Consider the following 22127-nt stretch of genomic DNA (forward strand, 5'->3'; position numbering starts at 1 on the left):
AGACTGGATCAGCAGTTTGTTGATGTCCTCCAGTTGTTCAGCACATTTTGCTTTAGAGGCCGATAGTCGCTCTCCATGCTTTTTGTAGCAATAACTTAGTAAAGTCAAGGAAATGTCGCAAACAAGTAATTTAGGTCAAAAATTCACCTCTCTCTTATATTTCGAGGGCATCGCTTGCAGAAAAACACCTAAGTGTTTCGGTTAAATAAAAGCACTTAATTAAAAAAAATTCCTTTCATTTGGTTTCAAACTAACTTCCATTATATGGCCCCACACTTAAGCTTACCCATAGGTTTTAAAATTTAAAGATTACAGTGTGAATTTTGTAGAACCGGACGATTCCACCATCCACGATATGTTGTTTTCATTTTATTCGGTTCAAAATGATACACTCCTTCATGACAAAGTTGTTTTGTTCATGATGTTGCCATTTTCTTTCTAGGTTTCCAAGCCTCAACGAACTTAGAAGACAGCGATCATAACATGAACACTTAAGTACTAAAGGTGATTCTTAGTATCGACGATAAAGATGAAATGTTGGTTGCATTTGTGACAAGTAGTACCTGGGAATGTGTCTTGAGTGTTTCCATTAGTTTACTCTTCTAAGCATCATAAAGTGAAGACAGCCTCTGAAAGTTTGGGTGGGGGGGAGGGGGAAGGGGCAATTAGGTAATGTAAGAACTCGGAACCATGGCAGAGAAAATACATGTACCTTATATTTCTCCTGGCCTGTTCAACTTTCTCCAGATACATTTGAAGACGGGTGTGCTCTAGAGAAAAAAAATGAAGATTAAAAACGCAAGAAACATACTATAATTAAACCAAAGACTATCACGTTACAGGTCATATTTAGGCCTATAAATTAAGGACGTTTCTCTGTGAGTATTTGACATATTTCTACTGTGCGTAACCTGCTCTTCCTTTGACTGTGAACTCTTAAATTTGATTTTCAAGGGCGACAAAGAGATAAAAGACTACGATATTTCTGAGAAAAATGTATTTGTGCATAAGTTACTCTCCTTGAGAAAGTTGAAAATGACAAAGTGACGGCCATCAATCCTTGACGTCGAACGTGAACAAGTGAACAACATTCTCGAAGAAACACATAACAGACTGGCGACGCAAGCGACATCCAAGCTAATGGGGTTCAAATAACATGTTTCCTGGCCTCAGAGTCGCTGAGGAAGACTTGTAGTTCGTAAGCTCTTTCCACGTGCAAGAACTGAGCTAATATATGAATATTAATTTTGAAAATGATTTGTAATTCAAATGAGATTTCCGACATGAAAACAATTTTTGGTCACTTCTGTTCAATTACTGCAAAACAGAATGGGACGACGAGCTGGTAGAAATACTTAATAGATCCGATAAGAACTCGAAATAGAAATATGTCACGAAGAACATTTTCAATCATTTATTATCAGCTTTATTAAATAGTCTGTTATCTGAATTTCTGTTTTCAGTTTTTCTCGTCATTTCCAGGGTTGTGCTGTTCTTCAATCTGCACTTATATCGTTAAAAGTTAAGGAAGAAGGACTAGCTGTGTTCCTTTACATTCCGACTGGATGAAAATAATCCTTCAAATATTTTTGTTCGTCCTCGAGTTCGATCGAGTGGTCTAAACGCATCACATAATCGAATACGCCCCAGCTAAAACTGAGGAATATCTGAAGTTAGGTCCCGAGTGGTATTCCCCATTAATTACCAGGGGGCACACCCAAATGACAAGACACCGGGATAAGTTGTTTAGATTTTTCAGAGTTGGCAGCGTAGAGAGGTATGATCCAGTTTTTAATGTCTGGTCTGAGTTGGAATTGCGTGAAAACGTTTCTAGGGTGGCTATAGTTAGAGGAGAAATGTATGCACTTGAGATTAACACTTCTGAGCAACAAACCATTGTCAAAATATACAATGTGGAGCGGTGCGCATGGAAGACACTTCTTTAACCAATGAAGTTTGTACAAAGCAAAACTGTGTTGTTTCTGCCGGCAGTTATCTTTATGTTTTTGATGAGCCGCCAGAAAGTAGAAAATATGTTGTGAAAGCTGAGAGATATGACACTGTAGATAAGAAATGGGAGGAAATCGCGGACATGCTCGAAGAAAGAGACGACGCTTTTGGTGAAGCCACCGAAGACAAAATCTTCGTCGCTGGAGGAAAGCATAGGGAATCAACAATCACGCGATACGAAAACCAGTCGAACGTGACGAAGCAGCTCTTCAAAGGCTGCTTTACGCTCACTCTTGTTATGTTCAACCCACTTTTGAGCAATCTGGAAAACATCGGCTTCCGTTTTAACAACAATCTCATCACTTGAAATCCACCTCTCCACCTCTTTGGCTTCCAAACTTAGGAATTCATCCCTGTCTGCTACAGATGCGAAGTTCTCATGAATAAAACTCTTGCTGTCGTTTAGAAGCTCTCCTCGAACCGAACGATCCCTTCTCGATTTTCTTTCATATCGCTCTGAGGAAGCTTGCGAAAGAACGGACTCGCTGCGGAAAGGATATTTCTGTGAGCCTTAAACTCTTGATCATCTTTTGTAATCAAAGTTACGTCGCAAAAGTGGCCTTGTTTTCGTTATATGTTGAGCCGTTTCATCACTTCCAATGAGGGTAAGGGGGAAGGGGGGGGGGAAGGGGGGGGTGGGTGTGTCATGAAAATATTTAAGAGCCTTATGGGAGCATTAGCTAAAATTATTGTGACACAACCAAAATCCACTTAACAACGCCCCAACCCTCCCCTGAGCGATAAATAATGACCGGTCCTCTATGATTCGCTCCACTCTTTCACCGAGTCTGAGTGCTGATGAACACGTGACTTGAAGTGGCTCTTGCATCTTTCATAAGCCGAGTTTTGCTTGAAACAATACTGACTTGCCAGTATTGGAGTAGTTTCTTTCCACTTCATACAATAGAATTAGATGTAATAATTGGGGAGAATTAATAGTGGGAGCAAAGATTTGGGGGAAGGAATCGTTTGGCTGACCACGGAGAAGAAGAACAATGGTTTTATGGCATTGATCAATGTCAGTGTCTGAGCAACTGCCCACCTAGCCGTCCCCTAACCCAACAACAGTCAACTGATAGCAAGTTAGGGTTAATGTTGGGTTAGGGGAGGGGAGGGGAGGGGAGGGGTAGGTGCACACAACCAACTACACTATTCGAGATTACATTATTGCATGATAATTTCCTTCTTTCACAACTAAAGAAAAACAATAGGAGAACAAAGCGAGGTTGACAAACCCTATGTAAGTTGAACTTTTAATAAGAACTTTAAGATCGTGTTTTACATCAAATTGTAAAATTATCCAAATAATTTTGGCTAAAATGAAATCCTTCATCAAGATATCGAAGTAACAGATTTTTCAGATTTTTCCGCTCAAGATACATTGCTTTTAGATTAGGAAGGATTTTCCTTTTTATTCAATGTGGTTAGCTTTGGTCATAATATTTTTAATTTGAGATATTCGAAGTTACAAAATAAAAAAAGGTTGACGGCAATGTTGTGAGGAGTGTTTACAAGTTCAGAGAAAGATGCGATTGAAAATGTGAAAAAGAAAACTTGACTGCACCTTGAAACTATATCCAACTCTATATAAGTTACCAACAAGCTGGTTTTTCTACTCATCCCCAGAGTCTCTCGGAGAATTTGTAGTCTGGAGGAGGAGGCTTGGGAACGAGTTACACAACTTCCGCTTTCGATATCTTTCCTTAGTATTCCACATCACCACAAATATTGGAGAGTCTCTCCTCGATAATAATAGCATTCGGTAAAAGATGGAAGACTTACAGCCAATGTCAGCTGTTGGGCAAACTTCTTTCTGTGTGGAATTGATGAAACGCCTCAACATTCAGCGAAAACAAGATTACTTGTGCGACATTACTTTGGTGACGAACGACGACAGAGAGTTTAAAGCTCACAGAAATGTTCTTTCCGCCGCAAGTCCGTTCTTTTGTAAGCTTCTTCAGAGCGACATGAAGGAGAATCGAGAAGGGATTGTTCCGTTTGAGGAGATCTCAGCAGCTGTGATGGAAGATGTTTTGGAATTCATCTACACTGGAACTGTGGAGGTGACTCAAGAGAACGCTAAGGAACTGATCGCCGCAGGAAACTATCTGATCATACCGAGCTTGAAAACTGTTTCTGGTCGATTTCTACAAGGAGAAATGTGTAATACAAATTGCATCTCGACCTTTTATTTCGCTGAGAAATATGACTGTGTCGAGCTAATCCGCAACAGCAGGAAATTCGTCCACGAAAATTTCGCATCAGTAGGAGAAATGGATGAGTTTTTGAGCTTGGAAGCCAAGGAAGTGGCGGTGTGGATTTCAAGTGACGAGATTGCTGTGGAAGCGGAAGCCGGCGTCTTCAAGATTATACTTAAATGGGTTGAACACAGCAAGAGCGAGCGAAAAGCAGCATTTGAGGAGTTGTTTCGTCACGTTCGGCTGAATTTCCTTTCGCGTGACTGTTTGGAGGATGTCATAACAAACGAACTAGTTCGTGAGAATTTGGCTTGTGTGAAGCTGGTCATGGATGCTATTGTAAAGATGGCTACTTTTGCGAGTGAAGATGATCTCCCGCAGTCACCAAGGAAAGGTCTGGAAACACGTGTTATTTTAGCATGTGGTGGCAGGTTCACTTTTTGTTATCTTCCTGAAGAAAACCAATGGAAGCGGCTGCCAGATGGGTCTACCGAGAGAAGCCAGAAAACACAAATGCTAACATTTCGTGATCAGCTGTACACATTTAAGGAGTTCAGCAAGGCAGAGAAGTATGATCCCGTGTTTAATGGCTGGTCAAAGTCGGATCTGATGAACGTATCAGCAGATAACGCCATTGTGACTGTTGTCAAAGGGGATATGTACGCCATTGAAGTTAACAAACCCGTTAACGGAAAGTCTACTATCAAGAGGTACAATGTGCAGCGTTGTACATGGCAAACAGTTGTGGAATCGCCCCAAGGCTGCAGGAACAGTTGCTGTGTTATCGCAGGTGGCAGCTATTTATACCTTTTAGGTGGATCGGCCCCTGGCAATACTAGTTATGTCTCTAAAGCAGAGAGATTCAGCATTGCGGAAAGCCAATGGGAAGAGATCGCTGATATGCAACAAGGAAGAGGTGGTGCCTTTGGAGTGGCAAGTGAAGGAAAGATTTTTGTCGCTGGAGGCTTAAACGAAAAGAATAAAGTGTCAAAAAAATGCGAGATGTACAATGTTTCTACAAACGAATGGCACTTTATTGGAAGCCTAAACACTTGGCGTGTGTATGGCAGCATGGTGTGTCTGAGTGGAAAATGCTATGTACTGGGTGGCACCAAGAATAATAGGGATAGATTGCTGTCAGTTGAATGTTACGACTCTACAGAAGACAAGTGGATTGAGAAGACATCCATACCAGTGGAAAGGTACTCAACTGAAAATGAGAACACATTCACCGGATGTGTAATGAAGCTCTCTAAAGGAGTACTTGAGAAATCGCACTCTATCGAGGAAGAGCCCATCGGCTTTGGCGTCATTAACGATCCAGCTGTCATGCCAACTATCTTCCGCGCCTCCCTAGCCGACACCGCTGGCTTATATAGCCTAATGTTTGGCGCCAGAGCCTCCAGCCGCCTTCAGTTAAGCCAACATGCTGCGGTTCGTGTCCCTATATTTGAGTTGTCTGATGATGATGATGATGATGATGATGATGGTGATGATGACGACGACGACGACGACGACGACGACGACGACGACGGCGACGACGACGGCGACGACGACGACGGCGACGACGACGACGACGACGATGATGATGATGACTGACTGAGTTGGCTTCCATACATTCCCCTTTAATTTACTTCAAGTAGACAGTTAAAAGTTTTTCTCGCGAGTGTTTAAACTTAAGAAATCTTCAAAATTGTTTCGTAGTCAGTGGACAAGGGACAAAACAACGAGACATCTTGCACGTCTCGGTCATTCGATATCACGTGTGTGATTTCACTACAGCTATTCGACAGCAAAACATAGTCTTGCATGTTTAAATTGTTACAGTTATAAAATACAGTCTTGTATAAGTAGCACACAGACTTAGCAATAGCAAGATTCTTCAAGGAATGTAAAGGAGCATGCGCAAAGTTAAGAAAGTCGCTGCAAATTCAATTTCACTACTGCTCATAGTTATAACTTTCTTCCTTTTTGTTCCACATCATTGTGAAACTTCAGATTGCCATAAACTTTCATACTTTTCTAGTTTGGAGACTTGGCAATGTCTTTTTTGATCTTTAAGTCCTCATCAACTCAAGAGATTTCTTGCAGAAAACAATCAGTTTTCTGTAAACCATTTATGTTGCATAGACAAGACACATTCATATAAACAAAGGACACGTATTTTCCTTTTATAACGAGTAAATGCGAGAGACATGATAATTGTTCACGATTAATTGATAAGTCTTGGTAGATTGTAGTGTGATGAGACCGCAGTAAGTAGTGAGTAAGCTGCTCCACAATGAAAATAAAGTGCTTGACTTTCAAGGGTAATGCGTAGTGCAGTTGTCACCCATATCCCCTTATGCGGACCCACCGTACATTTGACAAAAAAAAATATTGACACAATTTATCCTCTCTGACTTGCCTCAATTAGTTTAGTAATCATCTTGGATCGATTTTAGTTAATTTGCGTGACATCCAGAGAACCAGAAGCGAAGAAGAATGGGTCTCCTAGTTTTTTTCCACCAAAAATTGTATGCACAGGTTGCAGTATATGAACTCATTCGATCAAAACCACCCACGGATTAGATCATTCCCTCACTACTTATATTGTGATTTTTCACAGGTAAGTTGAATAACGGAATAAACAAACTAAAAATTTGTCTGTGAATAAGAAGAAAGGAATCCTTGATTCGTTATCAGGCTAAACAAACCACCGTCCAGATTGAACGAGTTAAGTGGATTTCGCGCGGGAAAACAATCCACTCACACCGCCAAGAGCGGGAAAACACAGGACCTCGTTGGTTGCTCCTGATTGGTTAGACTGACCCGAATATGTACTCTGATTTGCTAAAGGGCACAGTAGGTGGTTTTTGATACCATCAAGAAATATCAGTAAAAGTAAAACCAAAGTAAACACGTAATTACTCTGTAGACAATCCACAATTTATAATAAATATCAGGGTGAGAGGTTAGAGGTTATTTTCCAAGAGACTGGATCAGCAGTTTGTTGATGTCCTCCAGTTGTTCAGACACATTTTGCTTCAGAGGCCGATAGTCGCTCTCCATGCTCTTTGTAGCAATAACTGAGTAAAGTCAAGGAAATGTCGCAGTGCACGTAATTAAAGTCACCTATTTCTCATATGTCCAGGGCATCCCTTGAAGTAAGAAATTTTAGTATTTAGGTTAAATAAAAGCACTTAATCGAAAACTTCCTTTCAGTTGCTTTCAGACTAGCTTCCATTATATGGCCCCACACTTGAGCTTACCCATAGGTGTTAAATTGAAAGATTACAGTGTGAATTCTATAGAACCGGACGATTCCACCATCCACAATATATTGTTTTCATTCTATTCAGTTCAAAAGGATACACTCCTTCATGACAAAGTTGTTTTGTTCATGGTGTTGCCATTTTCTTTCTAAGTTTCCAAGCTGCAACGAAATTAGAAGACAGCGATCAGAGCGTGCACAACACAAAAGTACTCAAGGTGTTTACTACGATATCGACGATGAAGATGAAATGTTGGTTGCGTTTGTGACAAGTAGTACCTGAGAATGTGTCTCGTTTTCCATCAGTTTACTTTTCGTAGCATCATAAAGTGAAGACAGCCTCTGAACGTCTAAAAAAACAAAAAAAAAAAGAATGGAATTATGCTGCATTGATTCGATAATAGGCACTAAAATTTGTACCAAATGAACGGTCTAAGGAAAAACGAGCAAACAAACACATAAATAGACGGACAAAAATGTGAAAAAAGGGAAATAAAATGACGAAAGATCAACACATTAACAACGATGAAAGGAGATCGCAAACACACGAATGATAAGATATATGTACAAACGCATAAACAAAGGAATATATTCCTTATTTAATATTATCAACTGAGTTAATAACGACCAAACGAAAGAACATGCTTGTGAACATCGACACGAATGAAAAGAAAAAAATACAAGATTAAAACATCAACCGATAAATAATTAAACAGAGAACAACCTAAAAAAATGCAGAGAATGAATAACGGAAGAATATACAAGAAAACGCATGATAGATTGACTCAACTTACGCTTTTTAAATGTTTCTTTCCTTGCGGACAGTGTCTTCTTTTCTCCATACAAACGCTATCGACAAGACAAAAAGTAACAATATTTGTTTATTTAAATGAATAAGGTGAACTTTTTTTATCAGCGTTTGTTATTAGCGACACGGAGTAAGCCATTCCGGCTTTTCGTTGAAATATTGTTAAGCCCAAGCATTTAAGTTAAGTCACAGCTGAAGGTATGGAAAGCTCAGTTACCGTTTTTTTCTCCTCTGACTGGTCTCTCAGGGCATCCAGATCGCTAAATGTTTCGAGTTCCTAAAGGCAAACAAGGCATATAAGGATGTAGATGACGGATTGGCTGAACAGAGAAAGGATGGAACGAAGTAACAGAAACACAAAACGGCAGGAAAAGGACTAATGAAGACACGACGGATCAAATGAACGAACTGTAATACAAATTATTAAATGGACGGATCGATGAATTACATCTGTGCTTAACTAGATGGATGTTAGAGGTACTAAGATGCAACAATGAACGATTTCATGAATGAATAAATTAAATGAATGAAAGACACAAAAACCCGTTTAATATTTGGATGGCATGGGCTATGAAATTATAATTCAAAACATTGTCGTTAAAAAAACAGTAAAATTATCACCTGCGTCATTGTCTGGATTCTTTCTTTCAGTGATTCAAGTTCTGTCGTTATTTTTGTCTCGAGCTGTTGAATACAAAGAAAAAAATCACCTCAAATTATTTAAGAACAACCGTCACATGAATGCAGTAATTGAAATGTAGTGTCCTACTATTAGAGTACCTCTACTAGTACTTTCTATTTCTCCTCACCTGTTCAACTTTCTCCAGATCCATTTGAAGACGGGTGTGCTCTAGAAAAAAAATTGAAAATAAAAACACAAGAAACAAACTATAACTAAACCAAAGACTACCACGTTACAGGTCATATTTGGGCCAACAAATAAACGACGTTTGCAGGTTTTGTGCGTTCCAGCCCTTACCTGAACCTAAACTGGTCGCCGTAGACTGGGACTTATGCATTTCTGTTTCTTTAAAGTTTAGATCATCCTGCCCGAAAGGAAAAACACAGCGTTAGCTAGATGGTATATACAGAATCTTAGACTTCTTCTGACGGAACTGGCAAAGTCAGTTTCTTGGAATCAAGCACTCATATGAAATGAAGTTTTAGATAAGAAAATGGCAAAAAAAGAGAGAGAAAGGTTGGCGAGGGAGAATGACAGGATAGAACGGACAGATGAGGGCTGATATAGGGGTGGGAAAGAAAGGGATTGAAAAGTAGAAGATGCGGAAGGTGAAAAGGAATATGTATACTAGAGGATTCGTACCTTTTTTCAGAAACAAATTCAAGGACTTTCCCAGGACTTAGATTGATTTTTCCAGGGCTCCAAATTTAAACTTAAACCCTTTCATTCCCATGATTTCAAAATCAATTCTCCTTACTGTCTTTATAAATATTATAATATAATAATATTATAATAATATTATAAATTATTATAACGTAAATTTTAAAAGCTTTATTGCCTAATTCAGGAAAATTTTCAGGACTCTCCAGAACCTATAGTCTTTTTTCCAGGACTTTCCAGTCCTTGAAAATGTCAAAACAGGTTTTTCAGGACCTGTACGAACCCTGATAATACGAGGAGGAGGAATTTACATTTTAAGCGGTGAAAGTATAGAGAGATGGTCTCGGAAGAGTTAAGGGTTAAGAATGTAATGGTTGAAGATCAAAAAAATAAACAGAGGAAGTTTCGATTGATTGTCTTAACACCAGGGTAATCAAAACGGTTAATCAGACCAAAGGAAATTTCTCAAGAAACCAAGGAGAGGTCAAAACAAACTAATCTCATAATGCGGCAAGCGCGAGTGGCCAAGTTCGTGATTATCCTACGTTCTGTACCTGATTGCTAGAGAAAGTAGCGCGAGTTTTCTACATCAATCTCAGAGTAAGACAATACGAATGCAACAAAATACTAAATTGCCTTCGACACTCATTTGAAAGTCGCGTCTCTAATGCAAGAAAATCTGAAGAGTACCTTCATTCGTTGAAGTTCTGCCGGACTGGGTAAGTGCTTTGTACGTGCCATTCCCTGATGACGAAAGATAAAACAGTAAACAAATATATCTCATGAGACCTGTGCGTTTTTTTTTCAACTTTTTATCTAAAAAAAAATTGATTGAGAATAGAGAGACGAACAAACCCTGCTCATATGCTCCAAGACGTTCACAATATTGTTTTCCAACTGCTGCTTCCTCGTCTGTTGAAAATCGCAAAAGTCACAAAATCACATCAAAGTAAACAATAACAAGGAACACCTGTGCGAAAACAACCCTTAGACGTACAAGGGAGGAGCGAGTGGCAACCCCCACCCCACTCCTCTTGGTACCAAGTGAGATTGTCCGAGACATTCAACCTTTGATCCTTTTACTTCCAAGATCCATTAGTAATTCTCCTCACTGTCTGCTATACGGTTCTTATGAGGTTAGTTCTAGGAATTTGGTATTGGATCCACTGATAATTCCCTAATTGACATTTTTCTTTATTCTCATGACTTATCTGCTAGATGTTGTATTGATATTGTAAGGAGAAATTCCGTCTTGGTCACTCATGGGAGTTGCAGGGTTAACTGATAGAGTACGCTGGTGAACTAACCTGTTCATTGGCCTTAACTTCCTCAAACGTTTCCAAAAATTCTATAGAAAGCAGAGAAGAATGAACATTACAACACAGGTATACTACACATGTTATCGATCAAGTTTCAGGTCGGCAATTTCAAGTCTTAATATTTCTACCAGTTGTGATACTCCATCCGAAGAGGCTTACTAACCACGCTATCTTTCGTTACGTTTGATAATAATAATAATAATAATAATAATAATAATATAAATAATTATTATATAAATAGTAATAACAACGATAGTTTCAATAATAGGAAGAATATTTACAAAGGGTAACACTAAACAGGTACAAACTGATAAACTTGTGTCACAAACAAATTGGAAATAAACATTGTAAATAATCATAAACATTAAGTGTTTAAAAATCACAACTGACAGGAGGCAGACGGTCAAAAACAAAGTGCAGCCAGCTGAGGGGCAACTGAGATCAAATCCAGTGAGCAGCAGGGAGGAGAGCATGAGCCTGGGACCACCAGATTACGGGACCAGCGCCCTAACAACTTGGCTACACTGCCTCCGCTCAATCGAACACTGTCGCTACTCTTGTACATACCGTCCATCGTTTCTTCCCGCTTTTTCAACTCTTTGTACTTCACATTTCGTTCACCTGAAATCCACAGAGGTTTAAGTTAAGTTCACCTGTAATTTGAGTTTAAATATTCTCCCGTTTCCATCTTACCTGAAACTACTGCACTACTGTGCTGTGAAATTCAACCTTACAAACCACCACAATAAAGAAACATTTACGACTACAACAAAGAAAGAAGCAAAGAAAACCCGCGTTCGCTTCCATGCATGATAATGTACTATACACTCACTAACCTGAATAGCAAGCGCACGTGGAAAGAGGGAAACGCGCGAGACGAATTTTTCCCATCTATTACGCGCACGTTTTCTCCCTTTCCCACGCACCCCGTCGAGATTCAGGTTGTCTTTACGCAAGCACTCGCTACAGCTGTATGTCACAGGCCACTTACGTTACAGTTATTTGTATACATGTATTGCAAATGTCTAACCTTGATGTTCTTCAAGATCCATATCCAGCTGTTGAATTTCACCGTTTGCTGCTTCAATTTTCTCTCGGAGTTCAGAGGTCCTGCAGTCAGAGTATGAAACGACTTTTAGCAGAGAGCTCAGATGACGAACTACAGAGCATGCTAACAGTCTTTCTGACAAACTTTTTTTGCTAGCTTGCGCAAAAAGCTGTGGTAGGAATGAAAGAGGATGGAGCCTCACAATTAAACTTGGCAAAAGCTGCACACTACCATAGCACCAAAAAATGCATTTAAAAAAATATATAAAAGAAACAAAAAAGGCAAACACTAAAAACATACATACAAACTTTGAAAAGCCTTACTTTCGCTCCATGCCTGCAATCTCCTGATTGTCTTCTTTCACCTGTACAGAAAAAAAAAGATACTTTCATCGTCACTTAAAACTAAATTAAACACGGACAAATTTAATATTATTTTTGTAGAGTTAAACAGGTCAAACTCTCTGGCAAAACCATATCAAGTATCGGTCCCATACAGCTGGATCAAACTCAGGTTTCAAGTGAGTTAAACGGATCTTAAAAAAGCAGTCATCAAGGTATTCTTTTATACATGTTGTACGACCTCACTAACAAAGCACGTCTGAGAGGACTTTTTTAAAACCACTATGTTCATTATCCACCGTCAACGATAAGGGTAAAATCAAATAGCCTGAGCAGATTAGTCACTTGACTAATTCAAAAACAATGTGAACAACCAATAGCGGATTTCTCCTATTCTCAAACTGTCGCCGTGAGATTTACCTGTTTCAAGAGTCTCTCTCTTTCTTCAGCAGGAGTTCCTTTGTTCTCTTTCTCCATCTCATCAAGCAAACTTTGTTTCTTCTCTCCCAGTTCGTTCAATTTTTCGTATAATGTCACTGTAAGTAGAGATGAGACACAAATGGTCTCCTTAGACATGTTGCTGTGTTACACAGCTGTATTTATCATCAGATAATAACACCCTCTGGCTGGTAACCTTGACTATTGTTACAGTAACTTTCCAGGTTAGCAACTTGAAATTCGAGGGAAAATTTAAAAAAAGAAAAAAAAAAAACGAAATTTCCCTTACCAAACCCAGTGATATGGGCCATATATGGTCCAAGTATGGAAATGGTATGGCATAAACTATGGCCCATATATGGGTAGTATATGGCTTTAGTATGGGCTGTTGATTCCATATCAAAACCATATATGCCACTGTCTTCATTCAGTTTTGATTCTATCTTCCCTCAAAATTTCAAGTGATGAACATTCAATAATCCTCACTTCTTGAAGTCAAAGGTTAAAGTACAAACATTTTAAGAGGACTATAAGTTATACCTGCTTCTTGTTTAACTGGAGAACTGGATACCTCCTGTTAATATATTAAACAAACACAATTAATATAACAGTTAAACCTGTAGCAATGCTGTGCAGTCAAATTCATGACTCTGTGACTCAGTAGGTGCCTAGTTATAAGATAACAATTATTACTGGTATTTCAAACGTGTAAAGTTGCATTGCACTCTACACAGACCTGTACAAACTCATTTCATGTACTATACTTAAAGTGCTTACATCTTCAAGATTCTGAATGCGAGTTGTGAGAGCATCCAGGTCCTGCTGTTTCTGTTCAAGTTCCTGTCAAGTGAGGCAAGATAATATTCTATGTCATAAAACTAGTGTTACAACAATCAGAAGCATACAAATTACATGAAGCTTGAATGCTTCAGCTATAACAAAGGAACTCCTTATTCTACAAATTAACTAAAAATGTGTCATATTTCCTTATCTATTTACACACACTCTGTGCTGTTCACTGCTGTACCTCTGCCACTTTGTGCAGTAATCTAGCCATGTACTGTATTTACCTGCATGTAATCTTCATAACAGACTTGTTATCTACATGTATTTGTGCAAGTTTTACCCAGGATAAGTCAGGAAAAGGTGTGTTGCTACAAAAATGTTTCCAAAAATTAAAGTTAATTGTGAAGAATAACTCCCTGAATGAACCTGTCACCCAACTATCAACTGACTGTTGGCCAAACATCGGCTGAGTGATGGCCAACAGTCAGCCATCAGTCAACTAACAGTTTTAAGCCCATCTGTTGGCCAACAGGTTTTTTCAGGCAGCTGTTCTTCACAATTACCCAAATAAAACTGTTGTCTTGGAGAGAAAAATAAAATCATATCAAAATTAATACTCACTGTCTGCAGAGAATTGTTGACATTTTTCAACTTAGCATACTTTGCTCTCTGATCAGGAGGCTGCAGGGAAATATCACAAAAGGAAAAGAATTAGTCTTTCAAAACACTATAAAAAACAAGGACAACAGAAGCAACAGTTTTATTAGTTAAAAGTATTTAGAAAGTTAACTCATATGCTGACATCTTTCAAATATTAGATTAAAGTAATAGAGCTTGTATTTTCATAAATTTGTTCTAGAATTGTAGTAGCTTCCTGATGTTTAAGCAGTGCAGATGGTCAAAACGTAAGGTCATACAAGGTAAAATATTAGGAAAAAAAAGTTGCCATCTCTTTTCTAGCTCAAAAACCCTGATGATCACTTCTTTTAACATAATCAAAATATTACCAAGCAAAAAGGTCAGGAGAATAGACATAATTAAAAAATTTATGTGAGCCTATTAACACCACATTGCAATCAAAATCATGTTATTGCCAATACAAAGAGGGCCTGGCTTTCAGGTTCCCAGCAGTTCCACTACAGTACCCTTGTTCCTTTAAGTACATGTGTATTGAATTTTTTTAAAATATCAGTATTAATCATTTCATAAAGTAACAGCCAGTTCAATGAATAATCTAAGTTTTTGTGCAAAATTTGAACTGAATTCTTAGTTTTACCATGTCTTCCACCAGGCTCTCAGCCATTCTCCGTTCCTGGTCAAGTTCAAGCTCCAGTTGTTTTATCTGCTGCTCTTTACTGAGAAAAAAGAATAAAGAAACAATCAATACCACATGTAGTTAATGTACAGGCTGCATTATTGTGACGTTTGAGTCTTTATAGTGTAAGGGGAATTTATGTAACTTGATTAGTGAATGATTGGTAGAGTTAGTGAACCAATTAGTTGAGTCAGTTGCTTTATCTGCTACTCTTGGCTGAGAAAAAAGAATGAAGAAACATTATCAACATCACACACAGTCAATGAACTGGCTGCATTACTGTGATGTTAGAGTATTCATGGTATTATATGGTGTATGTAACTTGATTAGTGAATGATTAGAGGAGTTATTGAACAATTAGTTGAGTTAGTTGCTTTATCTGCTGCTCTTTGCATAGAAGAAGGAAATAAGAACTAATCAACATCTGACATGCAGTTAATGTACAGGCAGCATTACCATGATGTTATAGTCTTTATGGTATTACAATATATGTAACTTGATTAGTAAATGATTAGATGAGTAAGTGAACATGTGTTTGGATATAGTGTATACACTACACTAAAAAGTTATTTAAAAAAAGTAATTTAAAAAAAGTATGAAGATTTAGATATATGAAAATTCACATATTTGCACTGCGGTGGAAAGATGAAATTAGAAGATCCTCGCAGCTAAGAACACTACTGAAACTAGTACTACTTACAACTACTAGTTTCAGTAGTGTTCTTAGCTGCGAGGATCTTCTAATTTCATTAAAAAAAGTAATTTAAAAAAAGTAATTTAAAAAAAGTAATTTAAAAAAAGTAATTTTCTCACCTAACTACCAAACACAGTCCTCCACATTAGAGACTTACATGGCAAATTTAGTTGCAAACATTTTATTCTACTATCTATTGCCATGAGACTGGTTGCAGCATGCAGTGCTGACAGTGGTAAGAACAATATACAGTCATCTCAGTTTTTGTTGACAGTCAATATCTTTATGTGACAAGTAACTTACCACAATAATAAGAGTTTACTTACTCTCTTCTCTGAGTGAATAATTCATCAATGGAATTCTGTTCCCGCTCATTCTGAATTTTAAGCTTAAGTAGAAAAAATATTACAATCAATGTTCATCTGCAGCCTTGGCCATAAGGAAGTCATACATGTACAACACACACTGATATTATTTAACTGGGATTAACAAGAAAAACTCACTGCATTGAAGTCTTGAACAATGTCATCCATTTCTGTGTCTGTGTTAATTTTGTCCAACAGCTGTTACAAATTTAAAATAGAAAAGATGAGAGAGCACTCATTCCGTTTACAACTGTATTTACTCAACTACCTAGAATTAGCGTTGTCTATTTTAACAGCTTGATGAACATTGTATCAATTTTGTGTTATTACCGTGTTATAATCAGCTAATTGTCCTTGGAGTTCTTTGATTTCTGTGGCTAAACCTTCAGCTCTGGAATGTGAAAAAGAGAACCTTAATTTTATCAATTCCTCTTCGTATATATTGAAAATGAATGCAGACATCCCAAACATTTCCAGTACATCTAGTCTTTCTTGCATTATCAACAATTTTAATTACAATTATTCTAAATTTACATGTGGAAAACATGAAATTTGAATTCAGGCAAAACACAAATTCTAGCACATCATCACGTCATTTTTACAAATTAAAGGACATGCAGCTTTACACTATTTGCCATAACCCTTTAACCACTAAGAGAGGGTGGCATCTAATTTTTTCTTACAATATCATGCTGGACTCACACATTAAGGTCATGAGAATAAAGGAAATGATCACAAACTAAAGAAGCTCTTGATTGTTCAACAAATTCTCCTCACTAGTACCTTTAGAAATGCATAAAGAAAAGTTTGGAGAAAATGCACACTAATGTTAGGGTGTAAAGGGTAAAAAAGCTGTGAGATTATAATGATAGTAAGTATACTGCAGAAATTAAAATATATTAAGAAAAGAAAACCCATCATACCGTTTTTCATAAGTTAGAAATGTTGCATTCTCTTGGTTGAACTGGTCAACCTCTTTTTGCATTTTTGCTATCTCTGCTGCAAGCTCTGTAATTTTTGCCCTGAGACAAACAAAAAAGCAAAAAATTAAATAACATTCTAGTCATATGATTTGGTTGTTTAACCTATTGCAATGTTTAAGAGAAAAATAATTTTTTTTACATCTCTTTTAAATTGATGTTAGGGGTGCTAGGATCAATGTCAGTACCTAAATAACTGCACACCAACATGTACCCCTCCCACCCCTCCCTTAACCCAACAACAGTTGCCTGATAAAACAATAGGGGCTAATGTTGGGTTAAGGGAGGGGTAGGTGGGTATTTGCTCAGATACTGACATTGATTTGGATGCTAAATATACTTAAATTTAAACAAACATTTGAAATTTATTTGTCTAATGGCTATTACAACTCTGTATAATTATAACCTTGAAAACAAGCACACTATAAACTAATCTTTTCACTAACTGGGGTGACAAACTCTTCAAATGCATACTCCTTATAATCTAGGAGTTTTTCTCTTATCTTTATTATGTCATTGTCCAGACTGCTAGAAAGTATGATATTTCAATAACACCTAGTTACCTCAGTTGCCCCATGTAGAAAGACTTGTCATAAATTGCCCTCTGTGGACCTTGATGAAAAAAACAACCATCATAAGATTTTCAAGCAAAGAGAAACACATTGCTTAATATAAACACAGCAGCAACTTAAACAAAAGCAATAAACTACATGCATTTACAGTAAAGCAAGTGTAGTTTTTGAATGATCTGAACTTACATTCATCTTATGAAATGACATTTGAATATTTAATTGCTGATTTACTTTGTATTAAATTGTTGCTCCATATATCTTGAGTGTTAAATTAAATCTAACCTCTGCCAGCTGAAGTCTTCATTCCAGTTAAGCCTTGCTTTGTCATTGGTCTCTCTGCTACTCTTATCTGTGCATTCAAAGCTAAAACAAAGAAAAAAAATACAGCTTTGATCACAAGATCGCTAAATTAGAAGGCTCAGACCAAACAATTTACCTTGTGATTATAGAATTTCCACTGAATAAAACTGAACTGAACTCACTATTAAATAAAAAGTCATTGGGAGCTGAAAGCTTTTTGTTGACAGAGGCATTTGATTTTTTTAATGCCATTCCAAAAATAATAGATATCTTCAAATTAATAGTTACATGTACAAAGGAATAAATTTGAAATTCAATCATTCTAACCATGAATCACATCAAATTTAAGCAAGTTTCATCAAGTATTTTACTCAAACAAATACGCTCTGATTCATTTAGCAGCCAACCATATGTTTCTAGGATTTTGAATAATTATTTTTACCAAAAGGAAATTCAATTTTGTCAAAACAACATCAAATTCTAATTTTCCCTGAGGGTTTGGCATGACCTTTCCTGTCACAATGTATTCTTAACATACTTGGTCAATGTGTTTTGTGGTTAATTGTGTCCATGAAACATCGAATTAAGTTATCAAAAATGCAGTAGCATTTGACATTCTTCACCTCCACCCAATTCACCAGCTCTTGATCCTGGCCTGGCAGTGCCTGGGGCCTGTTGAATATAAGGTTCAAATTAACATTAATTATAGTATTACTCACAAGTTAGTTACATTTCTACCTTTTTCCTTAGCTGGCTGAGAGCATGTTATTTCAAATTTCAAAATGACAACACCACAACATGTTATCATCCCACTGTTGAACCCAGCAACATATACGCCATCAGGTCACCAGGCTTGCCTTTATTCATCCCATAATTGCTGCTTTAACTACGGGACGGGTATTCTAACAAGACAGACTCTTTCCTTGTGAGGTGCAAAGCTTGACCCACCAGAGAGGTGACTAAATAGGTTAATTTAATTTTGTGCAGTGATTTAGCCATAAAAATTACCTTTCACCTCTAGCTTGGCATTTATCAGTAAAAGATAGCACTTACCATTCCAGTTCCTGGAGGCAGTCTCATTGCAGCAGTACCTTAACAGAGTATAATATTAATTTTTTTATAGTTAATAAAGGTTACAACTGCTATAAATCAGTTTTACACCTGGTTCAACATTATTATTTTAGTCTCTTTGAATTTCTGGGTAGAACAATTACAAATAAAAAAAGATGTTAGTGTTTAAAGCCACTCCATATTTCAGTGCATGGTAAATCCCTTTAAATACCTAAATTGAATCAATAAATTTGGTTGGCTTGTTTCAACAATACCCAAAGCCTTGAAAAACTAGAATAAATGCACAATAACAAACCAAATCCTTCTCAAAATCTCTTCCACCATCCAGAGCTAATCTGCATGCAACCTCTATTAGAGACATAACATTTCTTTCTATGCCATACATGTAGCAACAAAGCAATTTTATTTAATTAAATTCAGCAGCTTAATTTTCTGTCCTTTTTCTACATTTCATACAGTCAAGTACATGTAGACACTTTATGAATTCAATGGGTTTACTTCATTCATTACCTGGAGGTCTTCCCATAGCTGTTATATGTTGTAAAAATATTTGTCAAGGAATCAAGAATGCATGGATACACCCCTCAATCATTCAGTCATGCTCTTACTACTGCATACATTTTCTTATTACCGGTAACATTTTCAAATAATTACAATCTTGGGTTTAATTTTTTTTGTCTTGTCCTATAAGGTTCACATTAACCCTTTAATTCACAGATGTGATTGACAAGTAATTTCTCAGTATGATTTTAAGACATTGTCTTGCAAACAGATGATGAGAACTAAGAAACATATCAGCTGGGAGTTGTTATCTTGAAATGACACCTACTATCATTCTTTTGTCTAATTAACCCCGCACAGCTTAACATTGGTATGCATACTGTTCACACTGTTCTCAATACGTTCCCAATACTGACTCTCAGGGTACTGACTCTCTTTTGAGGGTTGAAAGGTGGGCAAGGAGATGTGAATGTAATACAAAAGGGAGACTTATTGATAAGATCTTGGGAGTTAATAGGTTAAGATACTGCATGAAAAAGCTGCTCTCAAAGTCCCCTGTGACCCATACAGCCTTCAAACCATGTTGTATTTTTCAATCTTAGTAGCCAGGCTTCTGGATTAAATACTGTCTCTACATCCATCTGAGCTTAGCAAAAATCTAAAATTAAACCTTAATAAAAATAGGATACAGCTTGGGGGCATCCTTCCTCTTGCTCCACTTCCTGGTCTCATTCCTTTCCCAGAAGGTGGTCTGTAACCTCGTGCAGAAGGTGGACGTCCTCCTCCAAAATCACTCCTACAGTTTTAACAAATAATATTTTTACCATCTACCAAATGCTATCCTCTTTGAGAAATGCCTTGACTACCTTTTGTACTAACTAATTGCAATTCAGGTTGATAACATTCATATTAATTCAATTTGTTAAAAATAACAGAAATGATGAAAGAAATGATGGTAGATCTACTGTGATGTACCTTGACTCTTTCACTCCCAAAATCTAATTTATTTAGTAATTCTTCCTACTGTCTGCCACACAATCTTTTGATATTACTTGAGAGAATTTAGTATTGGATCAACTTAAGGTCCCCTAAATTAACTTCTGCTTTATTCCCATCACTATTCCACTTGATATTGTACTGATATTTTAAGGAGAGGTTCTCTCTTGGTCACTCATGGGAGTTGAAGGGTTAACTCTTTCCCTTGCAAGATCTAAACAGTGATTCTATACTTTGTTTTTCATTCATCACTCATAATATTAGATCTGAGAATTTGGTGGTTGATTAAATTCTCAACTAAGGGTTACTCCTTTGGTATAAGACTAAATTCTTAGAACTACCATGGAAAGAAATGTAATGGCCTCAAGGTCGCTCATATTTATATCCTGGGAGTGAAAGAGTTAAACTAGTTTGACTTGTATCTTCATTATCCAAGGCCGTTCATTAAGGAGTACTCAAATTTATATTTTGGGAGTGAAAGAGTTAAACTAGTTTGACTTGTATCCTCATTGTTCAAGGAATAAGGTAATCTACGCGTACTTATTGCAGAGCAAAGAAAGTAGCTACAGCTAACCTAATTTTATTTCATTTTTATCAATAAGTTATTTTAAACTAAAGCATAGCCAAAAATAGCTGATAAACCCAAGGGACTGAGCTAGTAAACATTTTAAGATTTTAAGATTTTTTAATGTAAAATGATAATTGTAGCTTTTAATCTTAATTTTTAGTCATGAATTCAGGACCACTCGCTCACATCTCCTAAATAACAACAATTAACCCTTTACACCCTAACATCAGTATGTATATTCTCCATACTGTTCTCTTTACATTTCCTAAGGTGCTGACCAAGAGAATTTGGTTAGCAATGTGGAGCTTCTTTGGTAGGTGATCATTTCATTTATTCTCATGACCTTAATGTTTGATTCAGGGGTGATATGGTAAGGAGAATTTACATTAGATGCTAGTCACTCTTAGGAGTTAAAGGGTTTAATAACCTTTTCAGTGTTACTCCTTGTTCTTCAAAGACTGGTAAAAGGTAGGAAATCAGTAGCCCTCTACTTTTTAGCTGCTCCTAAATTTCTGTGGTAAACTTTTAAAAACGAGTACATCATAACAGATCAAAATATGTTACAGCTACTAGTGATAATTGAGACCATCTTCGGCTGAGTATTGTACACGTAGTGTACATTGTTACTCGGCGTAATTCCAAAAACATTTAAAGCATTATTAGTGCAAAAATATTACACATTAAAGCTCTGTTTTTAATGGTTAGGGCTCGCAGGAGAAGTAATGGTAACAATTTTCGTCAAACATCAAATTCGTGAAGGGCGAATTAGAATTTTTTCTCTTTTTTTAGTTTGCAAATTTCTGCAAAACAAATACAGGACGAATCCTGGAGCAGGAAAAAAAAATTAAAGCAAAAGCGCGAGTTCAACGGCTGCTTGTAATAAAAAGTTGGTTATTCAATGCCATTCTCAATGCAAATGGCGATCGTTTGTCATACGGTGTTTATATGATCATAGCAACAACATCAGCACATTCACACCGTCAAAAGTTAACTTTTCTCGCGGAAGAATTGATCTTAATTGAAAATAATTATTAACTGCAGATATTTTTAGGCATTTCTGGGAAATTACAGCCATAAAAAACAGAAATTAACTTACATTTGGGTAAGTTTTCCACTGTTGATTCCTGCAGCAACAAACCTAAGAATCTCGCAATGACTTGTGGGTTACGAATGCAAAACCGCTGTGCATGGCATGACCAACTAAATAGGTCCGCAGTATGTG

At 37.1% G+C, this 22127-nt stretch overlaps 2 protein-coding genes across 3 annotated transcripts; one reads left to right on the forward strand and one right to left on the reverse strand.

Moving 5' to 3' along the window:
- Positions 1-3717: 3717 nt before the first annotated feature.
- On the forward strand, positions 3718-6226 carry LOC131788049 (kelch-like protein 12). The gene has a single exon (XM_066159168.1). The coding sequence runs from the start codon at positions 3780-3782 to the stop codon at positions 5805-5807; it is 2028 nt and encodes a 675-aa protein (XP_066015265.1). The 5' UTR covers positions 3718-3779; the 3' UTR covers positions 5808-6226.
- Positions 6227-7114: 888 nt separating this feature from the next.
- LOC131788025 (intraflagellar transport protein 74 homolog) lies at positions 7115-22127 on the reverse strand. 2 transcript variants are annotated; one of them, XM_066159169.1, is made up of 31 exons: positions 22002-22051; positions 21333-21427; positions 20031-20137; positions 19351-19368; positions 18823-18860; positions 18393-18441; positions 17752-17832; positions 17461-17509; positions 16841-16939; positions 16248-16308; positions 16056-16115; positions 15879-15940; positions 14820-14898; positions 14165-14224; positions 13535-13597; positions 13298-13331; positions 12740-12855; positions 12302-12342; positions 11961-12040; positions 11498-11551; positions 10919-10959; positions 10467-10523; positions 10302-10355; positions 9249-9315; positions 9079-9119; positions 8891-8953; positions 8487-8546; positions 8256-8310; positions 7741-7811; positions 7563-7623; positions 7115-7276 (listed from the first exon to the last, which is right to left on the reverse strand). In XM_066159169.1, the coding sequence occupies exons 3-31, from the start codon at positions 20071-20073 to the stop codon at positions 7170-7172; spliced, it is 1764 nt and encodes a 587-aa protein (XP_066015266.1). In that variant the 5' UTR covers positions 20074-20137; positions 21333-21427; positions 22002-22051; the 3' UTR covers positions 7115-7169. The 2 variants fall into 2 exon arrangements, with proteins under 2 accessions (XP_066015266.1, XP_058961091.1); XM_059105108.2 differs by lacking the exon at positions 21333-21427 and having other exon boundaries at positions 22002-22127.

Source organism: Pocillopora verrucosa, chromosome 12 (genome assembly GCF_036669915.1).
Source record: "Pocillopora verrucosa isolate sample1 chromosome 12, ASM3666991v2, whole genome shotgun sequence".
Lineage (NCBI taxonomy): Eukaryota > Metazoa > Cnidaria > Anthozoa > Scleractinia > Pocilloporidae > Pocillopora > Pocillopora verrucosa.

Bases quoted from the DNA above. Each gene is read 5' to 3' on its own strand.
- LOC131788025 (XM_059105108.2), bottom strand. The intron at 17,510-17,751 runs GTTAGATTTAAT...TTTTTCATCAAG, and splicing joins GAAGACTTCAGCTGGCAGAG to GTCCACAGAGGGCAATTTAT. The intron at 13,598-14,164 runs GTGAGTATTAAT...CTCACTTGACAG, and splicing joins TCAACAATTCTCTGCAGACA to GAACTTGAACAGAAACAGCA.
- LOC131788049 (XM_066159168.1), top strand. From the start codon at position 3,780: ATGGAAGACTTACAGCCAATGTCAGCTGTTGGGCAAACTTCTTTCTGT.